The 20221-nt window shown below is 40.6% G+C and overlaps 1 protein-coding gene across 2 annotated transcripts in view; it reads left to right on the forward strand.

Moving 5' to 3' along the window:
* Positions 1-20221, forward strand: part of EML6 (echinoderm microtubule associated protein like 6) — a 253859-nt gene that overhangs the window by 169289 nt on the left and 64349 nt on the right. For both annotated transcript variants that reach the window (XM_025353931.1, XM_025353930.1), the window contains exons 17-23: positions 2609-2709; positions 4010-4212; positions 6485-6596; positions 6841-6968; positions 11167-11308; positions 14580-14732; positions 14906-15037. In XM_025353931.1, coding sequence (XP_025209716.1) covers positions 2609-2709; positions 4010-4212; positions 6485-6596; positions 6841-6968; positions 11167-11308; positions 14580-14732; positions 14906-15037 — 971 coding nt within the window. The remainder of the gene's footprint in view (positions 1-2608; positions 2710-4009; positions 4213-6484; positions 6597-6840; positions 6969-11166; positions 11309-14579; positions 14733-14905; positions 15038-20221) is intronic.

Here is a 20221-nt window from a genome sequence, read left to right on the forward strand (position 1 = left end):
TTCAGAAGAGTTTCACTGCCCTAAAAGTTCTTTGTGTTCTGCCTATTTATCCCTTCATCCCTCCCTCCCCTGTATACTGTGGCAACCACTAATTTTTTAGCATCTTTGTAGTTTTACCTTTTCCAGTGTGTCATATAATTGAAACCATACAGTATATGGTCTTTTCTGATTGGCTTCTTTTACTTAATGATATATATTTACTTTTCTTCCATGTCTTTTCATGATGTGGTAGTTCATTTCTTTTTAGCACTGAATAATATCCATTGTCTGGATGTACCACAGTTTGTTTACCCATTCACCTGCTAAAGGACATCTATGTTGCTGCCAAGTTTTGACAATTATGAATAAAGCTGCTATAAATATCCATGTGCAGGTTTCTGTGTGGACATAAGTTTTCAGCTCATTTAGGCAAATATCAACGAATATAATTGCTGGTTATATGGTAATAATATGCTTAGTTTTGTAAGAAATTGCCAAACTGTCTTTCAAAATAGCTGTATCATTTTGCATTCCCACCAGCAATTAACAAGAGTTCTTATCACTCCATAGACTAGCCAGCATTTGGCATCAAACACCATTTATTTTAAAAGTTCATCTTTCCTGCTATTGATATAAGACCTTGTCTTTGTTATACACTACATTTTTATATTCATTATATGTGTCTGTTTCAAGATTTTCTGTTTTGTCATTTGTCAGTCAACTCATACACAGGTACTATACTGTTTTAATTACAGAGCCTTTATAGATTGTTTTAATATCTAGGAGAGCTACTCTTCGCACTCTGCTTTTCTGTTTCCATTTTCCTGGTCATTCCTGCTGGATTATTCTTCCATGAGAACTTTAAAATCAAGGTGTCTAACTCCGGATTAAACACACACACACACCCCCGTGGTCTTTTTATTGGAACTAAGTTGAATTTATAAACTAAGGGATAACTGCTATCTTTAGGATTGAGTTTTCTTTTCCAAGAACATGGAATATGGTTCTATTTTTTAAAGTCTGCCTTTTTAATCTTACAGATCAGGTCTTTTTTCTCTCTTCATTTTTATATGTTGTATGTTTCTTGTTGAGTTTATACCTTGTTATTTTTATTGTTTATAAATAGAGTCCTCTGCTCCATCATATTTTTCAACCGGTCATTGTATATGCAAAGGTTATTGATTTGGTATTGAATTTTATATAATGCAGCTTTACTAAAATGTCTTATTTGTAGTCATTTTAAAATTACTTCCCTTTGAATTTTTTAGATATGTATAATCTGCAAATATGATTAGTTTTAGCTCTTCCATTCCAGCTCTTGTGCCTTTTAAAATCTTGTCTAACTGCATTAGTTCATGTGTTCAATATGATGTTAAATGGTAGTGGTAATTATCCTGACTCTATTGGGAATGCCATTAAGTAACAATCTTTTGAGTGTGTACACACAAATATGATGAATAAGCTATTTCAGCATGTTCTGTCTTTAAAGAAAGGATAATGACACATAGCATGTCTGGAGAGCCGGCCTATATATAGTTACCTTGAATAAATCTGGATTTCTCAATGATGAAGTACAGGGAAATATAAATATCTAAAGGACAAGTCTGAAGCATCCTTTAATTTCCGCTGTATTGGGTGTTGAGTGTTTTATTTTTTAAATCCTGGATGAATGTTAGATTTTTGTCAAATACGTTTTTAGCATCTGAAAATGATAATATGATTTTTCTCTTTACATCTATTAATATGATCAATTGTATTACTTGATTCCTTAATATTGAGCCACCCTTGTGTTTGGTCCTAATGTATTATTTTTAATATGCTTTCAGATTCCATTTGCTAATATTTATGATGTTTGTATCTATATTCATAAGACAGATTGGTCAGTCATGTTCTTTTTGTTAATTGCTTTTTTTTTTTACATTATTGAAATTATGTCCTAACATATCAAAGACCATCAAATAGTCCCTCTCATGCTGTGAGATGCCAAGTCTACAGCCCAAGTCTACAATTGGCCTTTACATTTATATTTGTCCTTCTGCCCCTTGAGTTATAAACCTACATCTCTGAATGTGCAGCATCCCAAAGTGCCTCGAATCAATAGAAGACATCCTTTCTCTTTCCATAGCTGTGGGTCCAGGGCTTCAACTTCTAGATGATATGTTTCCAGCTGAAAACCCATTTAACCCAGAGCAATGCTTTCCACAGCAAGAGTGGTTCATGTGAAGCTTTTCGTTAATACTATCTCTTTCCTCCTGCACAAGAGGAGAAAAAGAGGAGTCAATACTATCTCTTTCCTTCTGCATATCCCCAGAATTACTTGCAACCCCACAGTGGTGGCATTAATTTTATCTTATGGAGACATTATGACATGTTTTAAATGTTTCATTACTTTGTTTAACGTATAAGTAAATAAACTTTGGCAGCAATATTAGGGTAAGAAGAAAGGGCTCAAACATGCAAAGAAAAGTGAAAGCTCATTATTTTAATGTAGATGCCTGTGTGGATTTTAAACCATTTTCTAATTTAGTGGTCCTGTTAGATGTGCTTAAAATTAGACCAAATGCATGCTTTTAATAAAACTGTTGCTTCCATTCAAACTAGACTTTTATTTCCTATTTGTCTCTTACAGAGGACATAAAGATAAGATATTTGTGGTAAAGTGTAACCCACACCATGTTGACAAACTGGTTACAGTTGGGATAAAGCACATCAAGTTCTGGCAACAAGCAGGTACTGTCCTTTGGGTTTATCATTTATGTGACTGAGAGCTTGACCCTAGCTGGAAAGAAAAACAAAACGAAACTACTGCTACTACCTGGCTTGTCTCTGCAATCTAAAATAAAAATGCGCCTAAAAAAGTTCACTCCCAAACTCACTTAGAATGCTTTGAAGCTTAGAACACTCTATATGATGCTATGCATATTCATCAATACCTAGAAAGCTTTGGAAAATGTTCTGCTGTGAAAATAATCATTTTTATATTTAGTCGTCTGTTCTGAAAGCAGTAATTATGTTAGACTACTGCACAGGAAATAAAATGATCATTTCGGTTGAGTGAATAAAATTGTATCTATTTGGAGGGTTCCTTTATTTATCTATTACTGAATTTAAACCTGAATTAAACCCTGAGTCTGCCCACAAATAGGTGGTCCAATAAATATTGGTGGATTTCATGTTGATAATAATGATAAATAAATAAGCATGAGAAAACATAAAGGATACCTTAGTCTTCTCACTAATAAGTCAGACTTAATACAATTGAATCTGAATTCTTCATATCAGCTTTGGTACCAAGCCCAATTTTATTATGCAGAAACTGTGAATAAGGTTCTGTTTCAGTGCATTTTGCTTTTAAAAGAAGGTAATGCCACCCAATATGTCTGGAAAGCCAGCCTGTGCATAACTGTCATGTATAAAGCTGGGTTTCTCAGTGACAGGAAGTGTGGGGAAATGTGAATGTATAAGGGGCAAATCTAATGACTTGTCCCATATACTACATTTTCCTACAAAACAATTCATTTTTCTCACCCCAAAATTGCTGTGATAAATAAGCAGAGCACATATAACATGTTTATATTTTACATTTATAGTCAGTACTATTTTTATTGTTTTTGGTCAGCATTCATGAAGACTTTGCTTGCTCCTCTAGGCACTTAGTGACTCTTTATCTTGGTTGACACAGAACTTGTGCTGAGCCTCAGTTAGACATGTGTCTTGGAGTGAGATGCATATTGAGTCCTCCCTCCAGCCAGACTCTGAGTTCCTTGAATGCAGGAACCCTCTTTTCATCTTCATATCCCAGCAGTGAGCACTGCACCTGCCACATGTAGGGGTTCAGTGAACGCTGAGTTAATGAATGAATGAGAAATACTCTTACAATATTTTTGCTTGTGATGTTCTCTGCCACTTTTAGACATCTTTACATAAATACCTAATGAGAAACACCAGATTTCTCACGGAAGTAGGCATTCTATATGCTCATAGGAAGTGCCAGATTTTTTAAATAATAACTGTTCTTGATCCACTCTAGGTGGGGGCTTCACTTCTAAAAGAGGAACTTTTGGAAGCATTGGAAAATTGGAAACAATGATGTGTGTTTCTTATGGACGAATGGAAGATCTAGTGTTCTCAGGAGCAGCTACTGGAGATATTTTTATTTGGAAAGACATTCTACTACTGAAGACAGTGAAAGCTCATGATGGGCCTGTGTTTGCTATGTATGCATTGGATAAGGTATGGCCTGCGTTTCAGCATTCATTTTCCACATCAGCCTTCTAAAATTATAAGGTAGTCTTAGGATGGCCCACCAAGAGGATGCCTGTATCTAAAACAGGCCTTTCTGAATTAGGAAGTAGTTGTCATGAAGCTCCGTCAAGAGACAATAGGGAGGAAAGCAAAGATATTTTTATAATTTCATTTATAGTTGTTTCTTTATATGCAGCTTCTCTCCACTTTTTCCACACATTCTCTTTCTGGCCTCCACTCATAAGAGTCCCTTAAGAAGTGCCAGGATAAATGTGGACACTTAGCAGCAGAAGAGTCCTGAGAAATACTTCAGCATTGTCTTCCTCCTTGGTGACACAACGGGCAGAGACCTAAAAGTACCAGGTGGTTACATTATTGTTCCAGACATCGATTTGCTATGACAGAAATTTACATCCATAACCAGCTTGCTCCTGTATAGAAAGGCTCAGCTTTCACAAGAGTGTTAGAGTGAAGACTGTTCACTGGCCATATTTCCACTCAAGCTCATCATGATTGCCCTGGTCTGTCTACTTGCCTTTCAGTGTCCCTTTACAAAGATTACACTTACCTTCTGTCGTAGTCTGTTTTTGCTGCTGTAACAGAATTTCTGAGACTAGGTGCTTTATAATGAACAGAAGTTTATTGGCTCACAGTTCTGGAGGCTGGGAAGTCCAAGATTAAGGGGCTGCAACAGGGAAGGGCCTTCTTGCTGTGTTACCCAATGGCTGAAGGGCCAATAAGAGTGGGAGGGGCCAAAATCACCCTTCTATAATGAACCCACTCCTACAATAACGGCATTAACCCATTCATGAGGGCAGATCCCTCATGGTCTAGTCACCTCTGAAAGTTCCTACATCTTAATACTGTTACAGAGGCAGTTAAATTTCAACATGAGTTTTGGAGGCGACTAACATTTAAACCATAGCACCTTCAGTGTTTTAAAACACTTTATTCAATCAACTTGCCAGCAAATATCAACTTCTTTTCAGTTACTTCCAGTTTGCTGGTGGTACCACTTCATCTGTGCCCTCTGACCTCCAGTTTAAGCCATCTACTACTCCTAACCCACGCCTCAATTTTCATTTACCTGTCCTTAGGCAAATGTGTTGATTCTACTACAAAAGTAGGTTCTTGTTAGATATGCAACTACAATGGTTGTTTTAGTGGCTAAGCTGTTTTTTGTTTTTTTGTTTGTGTTTTTATTTTACTGGCAAATATGTTTTGGGTTAGACTGGCAAGTACTAGAAAAGATTGAAGAAGAAGAAAGAATTTCTGTAGGCCCAGAAGTAAATATGGTGTAACTTGTTTAAGCTATTGTTGTTTGGTAAATTAAGCTGCAAAATCATGAGAAAAGACAAGGATATCACAATATAATGTACTGCATTTAAATTTAATTTGGGGATTGAATTTTCCTGGGTACAAATTATATATAAGGATAAGGATGTTTAATGTTACACACTTCAAAATATTATTTCTTTGTAAACTTTGTAAAAATGCATTAAATTAAAAGTTGCTGAGGAAGCAATGAATTACTCAGCTTTTTTCTTTAAAAAAAAAAAAACCCCTCTAAGAACAGTTGGCATATATAATAAATTACCAGAAAGGAAAACTAGTACAGCCAAAAAATTATAAGCTTAGAACAGGAATAAAGATCACTGTTCAGTAAAAAAATCCAATATGTTAAGCTTTTTACTTTCCAGGTTTTTGTAAAAATTAATCTGGATTTTAATTATGGTAATTATGTCTATTGAATGAAATAGGATACTTTCATTGTATGAAGTACCTAAGTTACTCTTAATAAATAGTGATGTTTTCTTCTGGACATGACTTTTATTTTTAAATGTCTAACAATAATTTTAAACTGTGATGTTAACTTCAATCCATTTGGTCAGAGTATGTGAGATACCAGAAACTCTGCTAGGTTTTGAGGTTGGTTCCATTCTGTAGGAACCACATTCTGGTTGGGAGACTGGGCACAGGCACAGTCATGCTTGATCAGTGGGCCAGCTGCCAACCAGTGTTCTGAAGAGAGTGCAATGGATACATGATGAGAAAGTGCTTAATCTTGCTAGGGGAGTGTTGGAGAAATGCTCCCAGAAAATAGTATTCAAACATTGTTATCAGCAGAGTTTTCCATCTCATATATTTAGGAAGGTAACATCCACAAAGCTGCCTTACTCACAGGGGAATCCTTCTGGGGCCAAGTGGGTAATTGGTCATTTTGATGTGTATATAACACCTCCCATGTGTGCCTTCACAGGGCTTTGTAACGGGTGGAAAGGACGGCATCGTGGAGCTCTGGGATGATATGTTTGAAAGATGCTTGAAGACTTATGCCATTAAAAGATCAGCATTGTCAACTAGCTCAAAAGGTGCCACTTCTAAACATGTAATAGAAATCTTTGTGTTCATAGGGATGGAGAAGATGGTACTAAAGTTTTTAAAAAACTATTAGCCAATCAATTTTCTCCCTCTTCCATGTTTCGAACTCTCTTCTCCTGGTAGAAATGTCCAGGCTGACTGCCTAGTACCTCGTTCTTTGGAGCTATACAAATTGAATTTATACTGAGAAGCAGTGTTTTTGTTATTTTATTAAATATGCCATCCTCTTCCCAGGCTTGCTTTTGGAAGATAACCCTTCAATTCGTGCCATCACGTTGGGACATGGACATATCCTGGTGGGAACAAAAAATGGAGAGATTCTGGAAATTGATAAGAGCGGCCCAATGACACTACTTGTTCAGGTACTTTTTGTACCTATTCTAAACTGCAGCTCACATCAGGGCTGGGACTAGGGTGAGGCAAAGTTGATGCTTAGGTTCCAAAACTTAAGGAGGCACTCACTATCAGGGTTGCACAAGAGTTGAACTAGTTACCTATTGCTGTGTAACAAATTGCCACAAACTTAGCAGCTTAAAACAACACACGTTTATTGTCTCACAGTGTCTGTGGATCAAGAATCTGAGCACAGCTTAACTGGATCCTCTGCTTAGTGTTTTATAAGGTTGCAATAAAGACCAGGATTATGGTCTCATCTGAGGCTAAACTGGGGAAGATTCTTCCAAGCTCACTCATGCTGTTGGCAGAATTTAATTGCTTGTAAGTGTAGGACTAAGGGCTTTTCTTTTTTCTTTCTTGCTGGCTGTTGGCTAGAGGCCAGTCTCAACTCCTAGAGGCTGTCCACAGTTCCTTGCCACATAGGGTGTCCCAACATTGCTGCTTTCTCAAAGCCAAAAACAGAGGAAAAAAATAGACACTACACTCTTACGTTACATAATTATGTAATCACATATGTGGAATCATGAACATTCAATCACCTTTGCCATATTCTGTTGGCTAGAAACAAGCCACAGGTCATACCACACTCAAAGGGAGGTGATTATGCAAGAATGTGAAAACCAGGAGGAGTATGAGGGTCACCATCACTGGCCACCAGTTATTCATGCCCCTACCACATACGGAATTCTTTACCTCCACCCCCAAGGTCCCCAAGAGCCTTATCACGTTACAGGATCTGCTCAAAGTCCAGAATCTCATTATCTAAATTGGGTCCAGGTGTGGAAGAGATGCCTTAGGTATAAGTCCTGTCAATCTGTCCATCCATAAAATGAACAAGACAAGTTACCTACTCCCCACATGCCAGATGCACCAGTGCCCCTTTGGAATATGGGTCTCACTGTAGTCTCAGCCTTGATCCACATAAACACATTACATCCTCCTTAATCCCTGTCTTCCCTCAAAAGTCATATTTAGGTAAAATTGAACTAAAATAAATGTAACAGAACACTTTAGGAGCCAAGAAATAATAAAATCTCACCTCAGGGATGAGGATGTGGTAGCGTGTGGAGGTGCATAGGTAGTCCTGCCCAGTATGGTGATGGATAAGACCATATTTACTTGGAAGAGGCATGGGTGGGGGGTGAAGGATGTGTGTTCAGAAGTTGGAGGGAAAAGAAAATGCCCTGATCATATGAGCAGTCAGAACTTCCAAGATTCCAGTGCAGGAGCTTCCCTTCCTTGCCCTGATCTCTGGGTGATGCCTGCAGGCTTGCTGTATTAGGAGTGAATCCCCAAATCCCACTGAGAGGGTCCCTCTGACTTAGTGTATCATGGAAACACATGTGCATATACACTATGGCTCAGGGCACTGCAAGGCTTTAAAAACACATGTGCCCAAGTCCTATCCTGGATATCCTGAATGAATCTGCTTTTTAAAAAGAAAAAATCTATGTGAAAAACAAACCTCGAAAGCTCTGCAGCTGGTTGTGCCTGGCAGCCAGGCTGGGGAATGAGGCTGGAGATACATCCTTGAGGCACGATGTCTTTGTTCTCCAGCTGTCTTGCTTTTGTTGTTTTCTTCCAAACGAAATCTTTTTTTTCTGGCCGTAACTTCTCATCTAATTTTACTGAAAAATATTTATTTACTTTTTAATCTCCAAATGTTTGAGAATGTAAATTGTTTCCATGTATGCTACATTGCTAGATATTTTGGAAGATTTATGCTCTGATATGATTTAAATAATACTGTAAGATCTAAACTTTGTTTTCTCTCTTGCTGTGTTACACTTGAGGTAGTTTGGTTTAAATATGTTTTATGCTTGATAAAGGCTTTCCACTTCTTAATTCTCTACAATTCTATTCTTTCCTATGTTTCTTTCTATTGCTCTAGTAAGAAAAATAACCACAGCAATCATATATTCAGCACCTACTCTGTGTCAGGCAATACCGTTGTACTAAATTTGTCTCATCTCCACAACAGATTGGCTGTGTTAAATTGTTTTATAGATGAGGGACCTAATGCCCAGAAAATTACCCACAGTCACCTGCTGAGAACTGCAGGGCTGGGATTCCATCCAAGGTTTACCAGAGCCCTTTTTCACCTCACCAGGCTGTTCCCCACGTCTCTTAACCTGGACGCTGCAGGAAAGCCCCTGAGCTGTGGGGTGGCTGGTTGAGCTGGTGGAAGCTTCAGACCAGATGTTAGTTACCATCTTTGCCACCTACATGTGTACCATTCTCTCCTTTTTTTCTCAGCATCTTTTTTTCCTCTTCTGCTCTCTCATTTGCTATTTCCCCTTAGGTGGAACTCAGTATTTCAGTTCAGTCCATGTTTGTTGGGCTCTTGCCCAGGTCTGCTCTGTGCTGTGTGTATGCGCAGTGGAATAAGGGCTTCCTGCCTGCCCAGGACCATCTCACTGTCCTGTTCTGAGAGACGATAGAGGCACCAAGGGAAAGTGAAGGAACTATGGAGGCAGTGTGAGTGAGACGATGGACTGTCCTGCTGGGAGAAGATTTTAGAACCACTGTGCCAGTTTCGGTGGCATGGCAATCCAATCACAGTTGGAATAGATTGCTTATTTTTAATAAGGTTGGGGGAGGGGAGAATGGCAGGTGATGGGTTGTGGCACTTCCCGTCATGTGTGCTTTGAAGCAGTCAGCTCGCAGTTGAACAACTGTTTATGATCAGCTTTATGGGTGATCAGCACCAAAGCAGGATCCTAAGCCCATTTCCTTGTGCCATTCAAGGTCCTCCAAGCCTGCCTTGCTTACTGTCTGATCCTATGTTACACGGGGATTAAAATAAACAGATTAAGGAAATATAATTTTGATATCAATATAAAACAGTGGTTTAAAAGGATCTCTGGGTCCCACGATCCTGTTCTTAACTAAAATACACAAAGGGGCTCAGTCTGTGGAAGAGCTTCAAGCAGAGTCAGTCTGGGAAGATGTGAGGTTGACCCCTGACCTGTACCCTGACTGTGACTCTGGGGCTGGGAGGCTTCTGAAGAGAAGACTGGAAAACTGGGGATGTAGGGGGTCCTCAAATCCAATAAATTCAAAAACAATGTCTGTACCCTTCAGCCCCTCATTTTCTCATATTTGAATGTCAGCTGTATTTGGAACTTTACATCTTCTGCCAAATTTACTGTTTTGCTCAAATAGCTTCTCGGTTAAATTGGAATCATCCAATTTCTTTTGGAAAGCCACCTGTTCCCCTTAGCATTCCAGCTACAAACACCTCTCAGATGCCTGTGTGTGGGCTTCCTTTTTGCTCTACTAAGCAAAGCCTTTTTATAATTAGCCATTAAAAAGCAAAAATTCAGTAAATAGTTAATCTGGTCTGTTTTATTGCTCTGTAGCACTAATCTTTACCCTGCGTTATTGAGTGAAAAATTATGAGAATCAAATTCATTTTCTCCCTGTTAAGTGTTCATTTTTAAAAAAATACTGCTTTATCTTAGTTATTATTCTAAGTCAGCCAAGTGTGTTTGTGATGAGATAAAGGTATATGGAATTGGTCCAGTGCTTATTAAGCACCTTTCAGTTTTGGATGTTCATTGTTAGCACATGGACAGGCCAATTTGTGAACAGATGCAGAACCTTAGCTACACCGAGGACACTTGAAATGAAAATTTAGCTTCCTTTATTTCTGCTCTGCCGAATGCTACATGTTCAAAGGACTAAAATTGTGTAAATAATGAGAATATTGCTCTTCAATTCCACTGACACGAATGGGTCAGACCTGCATCTTTTATAATTTAACTGAAGGAAATGGTTTGTGTCCTTCAGCTGCTTTACTAGGAGGGTACATATATACTATGTTTATTTAGTATCCACAGAAAAGCAGGCGTTTCACCGTTTACCTGGATGTTTCCAAATGGAAAGATGTTTGGCATCATACAAACAAAACCAATCAGCAACGAGTTCATGTTTTGCTTTGCAAATGAATGATTTAGCATCGTGTAGGTCCAGCTCTAGTTTCAAGTTTAAATGGAAAAATTATTTCGGGTGATCATGTTGGTTCAAGGAAGCTCAAAGTGTGTTTATTCCTGTTCATACCTTTTTGTGACACTCTTGGACTGAATATTCAGCACCGGGCTAAAGAAGGGCTAGCCAGACAGCGTAAGTAGAGTTGATGTTGCCCCTTTTCCTCTCCCACAGGGGCACATGGAAGGAGAAGTGTGGGGGTTGGCAGCTCACCCTCTCCTGCCCATCTGTGCAACAGTGAGCGATGATAAAACACTTCGCATCTGGGAACTGTCCGCCCAGCACCGTATGCTGGCAGTACGGAAACTCAAAAAAGGTACGTAACGCCACCTTACACATCTGTCAGAGTACTTACAAGTAACAATGTGTCAGGTTTATTCACTCATGTAATTAGTATTTACTGAGGGCCCCTGTTATATGCCCACAAATATGCTGGGCAATGGGAATTTTATATTGGTTGCTACAGTCTTAACTAAGCACATGTAGAATTATTCAGAAGGCTAGCCTAATCCAGTTCCATTTTTCCCTTCATTTTCCTTGCACTGCACAGATATTTGCCACCTGGGGGCAATATGTCCTTCTTCTTCTCATCGAGAGCTGTGGGAGTCAATTGAAACTCATCAGCTTTTAAAGAATGCTGTTTATTTTGTAACTAACTGTCTCCAGAACTTACTTTATGACTTGAAAACAAACATCAATTATATAGAAATGTAATACTTAAGAAATGGGTAAATATGTCTTGAACACCTATATGCACTAGAACTATGAGGTGTACTGAGAGGTACAAATTCAGCAAACATTTATTAAGTAGCTTCTGTGTGCAGGCACAGGGGATCCCATGATGATTGGTCCCATCTCTAGTGTCAGAGATAGATAGGACTTGAACAGAGTCCCAGCAACATATCCATTCAAATTTGGTAATTTGAGGAGAGTCTTTAAAATGGGACTATTTATAAAGGGATGGGGAAGGTGTGAGGAAATGACCCGGGATAGTGCAGCACTATGCAGCTAGTAATGGCAGCCTCTCTCACTAGCCCTGGCGTGAAGGGGCAGGAGGAGGGGACAACTGCTGCAACCCTGAATATGAGAGCCGCTTGAGATGGCAGCCTGAGAGAAGCCACCACTGTTAGCCAGGGGACTCTGCCAGCATGCAGTGCCCCTGCGGGAGGCAGCCAGGGAAATAAATGGCCCAGCCTCCCTATTCTTCCTCCATCTCTCTAATCTCCCACCCATGCTCCCCCTTGGCCAAACTCAACCAGAAACCAGAGGACAAGGGAGCCCACTGACATTCTCCGTGCAGGCCAGCTTCAGGCACAGAGCAGGGTGGACGAGGGCAAAGAGGGGATGTGGAAGGACAGACTGTAGATATTTGGCACAAAGTACCCTGGAGCCTCAGAGGAGATCTACAGCCTGGAACTGCTTCATCAGGGAGGTGACGAGAGCTGAGGCTTAAAGGATCTGTAAAAGTTCTTAAGAGGAAAGGATGAAATTGGGGCCTGGCCCTAAAATATTTGTACTGAGTAATTTTATAAGCACACATGAGGATTGTATTCTAGGGTAATAAAATGAAGAAAGCTGTCAAAACAGTATTAACAATAGTGATGGTGGCTAATATGCCTGGGCCAGCAACTATGCCAGCTCTTTCCATGTAGTCTTTGTAGGAATCCCATGAGTAAGGTTATTATTATTGCCACTTACAAATCAGAAAGCTGAGGCACAGGGAGCTTAATTAGTTTGCACATTTAGTAGGTAATGGAACCAAATTCAATCCCATGCAGTGTGACTCTGAGAACACACCTGTGACCACTGCTTAACACTATCTCCCTCTGCCATGTTGCCTCTCTTTACACTAGACTCCTGGGAGTTGTAAATGGTGGAGGAAAGAGTTCCCAAATCCAAGTCCAAAGCCCATGCTCTTCATCACTACAGGCTAGAATCATTTTGGCCACTAGTTCATATTGGGGGAATGATAGGCCAAGTCCTCACTGTGGAGGACTTGAATGTCAGTCAATGGACTTTATTCCCTAAGTTAAAAATTAGTTAAAAAGAACAACTGTTGACCCATCTTAGATAGGATAACCATTCAACCTAGTTTACCCCTGTTGTTCTGGTATAATTATTAATAGCTTTCCTCTTCACTCTCAAACGTGTCTTGGTCTGTACGGTAGATTGTGGTTAACCTAATCTTGATGCTCTTCAAGGGCAGGCTTGTCTTTTCACTGTTGCAGTACTGGCACATCAGTTTTGGGTGAGAACATAGCTTTCAGCATACCATGAACAGAGGAGTTGGTAAAGAGGCTGGGTATTAAATGCCCTGGCACAAGGCCACCTGGCTGTCCTATCCCTGGGGCTGTGCTTACAACTCTTGACAATAAGAATGGTGGCAGAGGGTAGGCATATTCTTAATCGGTTTCCTTTTAGACATACCTTTGCAAAGTCCATGCTCCTGATTCAGAAATGTCTTTGTGACCCTACAAAGCAGTAGAAAACATGGTTCATGCAGTACCATCACCCTAGTGCCAATTAGTTTTCCAGATACCCCTCAAGAGAATGTTCAGATTCCATTCTTCCCATGACAGAAGAGGCAAAAGCAATATCTTTCACCTCTAGAGTTATGCATTACAATCCCTGAATCAGAGAATTGGAGCAACTAAACGAACGAGGTCCTCTAAAGCAAGCTGTATGTAAGACATAATATTTTTTAAAGAAAGTTTTCTGAAAATTTTATAATAGAACTCCTATTCTTAAATATTACCTCTTGGAAGCAAAGATACTGGTCCTATTAACCCTATACTATACTCCTTTTCTCCATTTACTTCACTTAGTTTTTGAAAACCCCAGGTATTTAAATACTCATAAATGAATGAATAGACCTCATAGAAGCTGAAAATGTATTTTTGATATTATGATCATTTTCTTTGAATTTGGGGAGAAGAGATGTTTAATTTTATTTTCTTGAGACAGGATCTCCCTCTGTCATCCATGCTGGAGTGCCATGGCGTGATCACTGCTCACCACACCCTCCGCCTCCAAAGCTCAAGCAATCCTTCCACCTTGTCTCCTGAGTAGTTGGAACTACAGGCATGTACCACTATGCCTGGCTAAGTTTTATATATTTTGTAGAAATGGGATTTTGCTATGTTGCCCAGGCTGGTCTTGAACTCCAGGGCTCAAGCAATCCACCTGCCTTGGCCTCCTGAGGTGCTGGGATTACAGGCATGAGCCACTGCACCCAGCTTATTTCTGTATTTTTTGTAGAGCCTGGGTTTTCCCTTTATAAAAAATAACTTTTCAACTAATCTTTAACCTAGGGAATGTTGCAAACCCAGGCTAGTCTTGAACTCCTGGGCTCAAGAGATCCGCCTGCCTCGACCTTCCAAACTGCTGGGATTACAGGCACGAGTCACTGTACACAGCCAAGAGATGCCTTAAATTATGAAGTTTTAGTTTTCACAAGTGTAGTGTCAATTTAAAGGCAGTCACATGTCCATGCATAATGCACATGATCAGATTTCTTCATCTCTTCATGTGGTTTGCTTGACAGTGAAGTTTTGGATAATAAGTGTTTTTTGTGGATTCTTCTGTAGGTGGAAGATGCTGTGCCTTTTCCCCTGATGGGAAAGCCTTAGCAGTTGGCTTGAACGATGGGAGTTTCCTGGTTGTAAATGCTGACACTGTTGAAGACATGGTCTCTTTCCATCACAGAAAAGAAATGATCTCTGATATTAAGTTTTCAAAAGGTGAAGATGACAGCAGATACTTTTTAAAATAACACAGTCTTGGGACAAAAAATTACAAGAATGAACTATTTAAATATTTCTTTGACCATTTCCCCACTTTTAAAATACTAAGTTCCTGGAAGTAAATTCCTATATAAGATACTTTGGTGTTAACCCCACATTTTTCTTTATAGATACGGGAAAATACCTTGCCGTGGCATCCCATGATAACTTTGTGGATATTTACAACGTACTTACAAGCAAAAGGGTTGGCATCTGTAAAGGTGCTTCGAGTTATATTACACACATTGACTGGGACTCTAGAGGTAAAGTATGTTGTGGCTTTTAAAATAGAATTTCTGGCCGGGCGCGGTGCCTCAAGCCTGTAATCCCAGCACTTTGGGAGGCCGAGACGGGCGGATCACGAGGTCAGGAGATCGAGACCATCCTGGCTAACACGGTGAAACCCCGTCTCTACTAAAAAATACAAAAAACTAGCCAGGCGAGGTGGCGGGCGCCTGTAGTCCCAGCTACTCGGGAGGCTGAGGCAGGAGAATGGCGGGAACCCGGGAGGCGGAGCTTGCAGTGAGCTGAGATCCGGCCACAGCACTCCAGCCTGGGCGACAGAGCAAGACTCCGTCTCAAAAAAAAAAAATAAAAATAAAAAAATAAAATAGAATTTCTGTGTTTAAATAATGTCCATTTATGCATCGTTTCTAGAGAGAATGGCAGTTGAGTATTAGAAATGGGAAAGGGGAACGACTGTAATTTTACAACCCAGAGGCAGCTGCTGCTAACATTTTGAATACTTTTTCCATCTTTTTATGCTTAAGATTATTATTGTCACTATTGATTCAAGCCATTGAGTTTTGAGATGTTTAAAGATACATGATGCCTTTTGTTATCATAGCAAGCCACCACCTCACCTTTAGTTGGGCGTGCTTTCTCCTTGTCTTGGGTCTCCTCCTTCTCCTCCTGGCTTGTTTCCCTTTTCCACCCAAGACTCCACCTCTTAGAGAACCACCCAAAAAACCTCAAGCAATTTTCCTCCTCCAGCAGAGGTAGAAATCTACATTCAGCCTGCCTAAAGTTTCTCTGCTCTATAAAACTCCCAGCCTACTCCCACCTCCTCCAAGTCATGCCCACAAATGCCATCAGGATTTGTGTTTTTAACAAATCTAGCTTTTATGGTGTTGCAAAGTCTTAAGCTAGCAAATGTGGAGGCTCTGGAAGTGAGTAAGACATGGTTTCTGCTCCCTGTGGAGTTTATAATTGAGTGAGGGAGACATACTCATCCATAAATAATACAAGAGCACAAAGTGGGTATGGTGTGAGTAAGCAGTGGTGAGTCACAGGGGAAGTGGTGAGCAGGGACTCAGAACGGGCCACGGCAGCATTCAGTACCCAGGATGGAACATTGCACTGTAGGGTGAGTCACTGTAAATCCTATCCTCGAGACTCGGCTGGTGTTAAGAGTCTGGAGCAGGCATTTGGGAATGGGCAGCATTCCCGCCTTCAGAGACATTGTAGTCCACTGTGGTAGAAAAGCACCATGCCCAATGTATGCTCTGAGGGAAATCTCCTTGGAGGTAATCCACGGAGCCTCCATCGAGGGAAGTAACCTTTGAGGTTGATCTTGAGAGTCGAGGAGAAATCCACCAGATAGCACAATCAAGGAAGAGCCATTCCAGGCAAGAAGGAATATGGCATATGAAGAGCAAAGGTGGGAAGAACCAGGGGGTGATGAAGAAATAGAAGTGCTGAGTGGCTGAGGGTGTACAGGGAGGGGAATGTGGAGACGCAGGCTGGGATGGAGTAGAAGTTTCATGCTGAACTGTGTACTTGTAGGTACTAGGTAACTCTGAGGGATCTAGAGTGGGGCATTCCCTCCTATCTTGGGGAGAAGACATGAGCCTGGAGTGGGAGCAGTTAAAATTAATCAGGAGAACGACGATGAAGGCCTCAGCCAAAAACGTATTTCAGAGATGCCAGAACATTTTTTTTTTTCAAATAATTCTTGGAGTAGTGGCCTTAGACCAGGACTTGGAAACCCTTCTGCCCGACAGGTATTTAGTTGTAACTATACTTGCCATACTGGAATTTGGACTTTGTTTCAGCTTTACAGCATTCAGGGGTTTTATACAGTGCAGTAGACAGAGAAGAAAGCATGCAATGCACTGCATTTGTACAAGGTAGTACAAGTCCCAACAAGGGCAAAGGGAGATCAGATAAGTCCATTTCGCTTTCATGTCAGGGTAGTGACAGTCGGACACAGTGCCGAGGGCTTCGACCGGCATTTAAGACCAGGCAGGGGACTATGACTTATGTAGGAACTGGTGAGGCCGATGAAAGCAGTTGCTTCTCACACTCTTCTTTGATATTCTCTGCTTTTTTTTTTAAAAGCAGTGATTTCTCCCTATTTATTATCTTGCTATTCTCTTGCCAGGTAGAATAGGGTGTGATTAACTTTATTTAGAATCCAACACACACACACACACACACACATACATACAAAATACCTGATACAATATGTGAAATCCCATTACCCAGTGACTATTAGGGGTTAAAACCCATTATTGTTTCTATTAGGCAGTGAAGAGTCCAGAGAAAAGAGGGTATATAAAGAGTAAATTTTGACTGGGAAGATTTCTTAATTATTTTGGATTGTAAAATACACATAACAAAAATTTACCATTTTAACCTTTTTTTTGGGGGACAGAGTCTCGCTCTGTCGCCCAGGCTGGAGTACAGTGGTGTGATCTTGGCTCACTGCAAGCTCCGCCTCCCGGGTTCACGCCATTCTCCTGCCTCAGCCTCCCTAGAAGCTGAGACTACAGGTGCCCACCAACACGCCCGGTAATTTTTTGTATTTTTAGTAGAGACAGGGTTTCACCATGTTAGCCAGGATGGTCTCGATCTCCTGACCTCGTGATCCACCCACCTCGGCCTCCCAAAGTGCTGGGATTACAGGTGTGAGCCACCGCACCCAGCTCCATTTTAACCATTTTTTAAGTGTACAGTTCAAGGATGTTAAAAACATTGACACTGTTGTGCAACCATCACTGCCTCTGTCTCACAACTCTTTTTGTCTTGTAAAACTGGAGCTCTATTCCCATTAAATGATAACTTTTCATTTCCCCAACCCCTGGCATCTACCATTCTACTTTCTGTCTCTATGAATGTAACCACTCTAGGTACCTCATATAAGTGGAATCATACAGTATTTGTCTCTCTATAATGGGCTTATTCCACTTAGCATAATGTCATCAAGATTCCTCCATGTTGTGGTGTGTGTCAGAATTTCCTTCCTTTAAAGACTAAATGTTTCATTTTATGTATAGACCATATTTTGCTTATCTATTTATCTGTTGAGGGGCACCTGTGTGGCTGCCACATTTCAGCCATTGTGAATGATGCTGCTATGAACATGGATGTACAAATATATCTTCAAAACTCTGCTTTCAAGTCTTTGAGGTATATACCCAAGGATGTAATTGCTGAATCATACGGTAGTTCTATTTTTAACCTTTTGAGGAATTACTATACTGTTTTCCATAGCAGCTCTACCATTTTATATTCCCACCAGTTGTACACAAGGGTTCAAATCTCTCCACATCCTTGCCAAAGCTTATTTTATGTGTTTATTTTGATAGTAGCTGTCCTAATGGATGTGAAGTGTATCTCATTGTGGGTTTCATTTGCATTTAAGGAGTTTGTTCTTAATTCTGCAAACGTATGGGCCCTGTGTCAGATGCTAGGGGTATAAAGAGAAGTAAGTCCCAGATAGAAAGCACAAGATCTCAGCCAGGATCGGGGGGTGCTGCTGTGGAGGGACCTGGGGAAAGGTCTGTGTAAAGTCTCTCAATATGGAGCCATCACTTGGTGGAAAGAGAAGCAAACCTCCCTATTTCCATAATCCTGCCCAAGGTCAGCCTCCTAGAGCTCAGGAGGCTGAGGGAGGGCACTGGGAGTGAGCAGGAGAGGAGTGGAGTCAAAGGTCTTTGAAAAGCTGCCTTGCCTTTCATCATAAGGGTGCCTTCAGTCAGGTGAAAGGATTGGACCAAGTGCTTTCTGTGGATTGAGAGTAGTAGAAACACTTCTGATTTTTAGGGAGGAATTATACCATCTGGAGAATAAGAGAAAGTATGCCTGTGAATCTTGCCTGATCTAACTCCACTAGCCATGAGACATGTGTCATCCTGATATTCCTGCATTCCCGACATCCCAGTCCCCAAAATGCCTGATCTCGAGAATATGCCATGCTGCCTCAAGACCAGCCTGGCTTTCACAGCAGGGGCCTCCAGGGTCTGGCAAGGTTGAGAGCAGAAATTAGAAGCAGGGATCTGTTTCATGCCTTTGATCCTGTTGAAAATAGTGAAAGCATTTGCCAGAGCCAACTGGCTTCTCAGCGGCAGGGATGGCACAGCCGCCAGCCTCAGCAGCCTCTTGTGCCCATGGCAACTATAGGTCCTTGGAAAACCAAAAAGTGCTTTGGGCTTTTGCAGGAACATCAGCTACCCCTGAATGAAAGCTCCAGCATGGAATACTTGAGAAAGAAAAAATGTATGGAGGGAGAGAACACGTAGAAAGGATATTTTCTAAATGCTGTAAGTTCATTTCTAGAAATAACAGGCTGTAACATCCTTTACAAATTAACAATTTGAAGGCTGGGCGTGGTGGCTCACACCTGTATTCCCAGCACTTTGGGAGGCTGAGCTGGGTAACCTACGGTCAGGAGTTTGAGACCAGCCTGGCCAACATGGTGAAACCCCATCTCTACTAAAAATACAAAAATCAGCCAGGTATGGTGGCGGGTGCCTGTAATCCCAGCTTCTTGGGAGGCTGAGGCAGGAGAATCGCTTGAACTGGGAGACAGAGGTGGCAGTGAGCCGAGATCGCACCACTGCACTCCAGCCTGGGTAACAGAGTGAGACTCTGTCTCAAAAAATAATAATAAATAAAATAAAAATGACAATTTGAGCCATAATAGCACATTTCATTCCCATTTTTATTGCAAATGGCCTGATATTTGGTACATTTAGTACCAATTGTTGGAATTAGTCTAACTTGTAAATTATATAGCAGCCGGGGTGATGTATGTGGATCACTTTGTGGGCTGCAAAGCTCTATGGTACCTGCAAGGTGTGTGATGTAAGGACATGGGTGTCTCAGCTTTTAATCTGTGCGAACAGATATTTCCAGTGAATACAAATGTGATTCTGAAAGAATAGGATTACTGTTTTTGTAGAGCAATTATAAATGCATTAAACAGAGTTTTTGTTCTTGATTCTGCTCCTCGCCCTCAGAATATTTCAGTGGTGATAGAGAGAGAGACAGCAGGCAGAGAGAAAAAGGAGCGGTGACCTAAATATTTCCTTATGCTTAAAAAATGTGTATTAGCAGCAGTAAAGAAAATTTTGGTTTAAAAAAAAAAAATCATTCCTTCCTCATAGAAGAATAGCTTTTTGGTTTGGTTTTTTCTTCTTCACATCCTTGATTGCAAAGAACAG

This window comes from Theropithecus gelada, chromosome 13, assembly GCF_003255815.1.
Source record: "Theropithecus gelada isolate Dixy chromosome 13, Tgel_1.0, whole genome shotgun sequence".
Taxonomy (NCBI): Eukaryota; Metazoa; Chordata; class Mammalia; order Primates; family Cercopithecidae; genus Theropithecus; species Theropithecus gelada.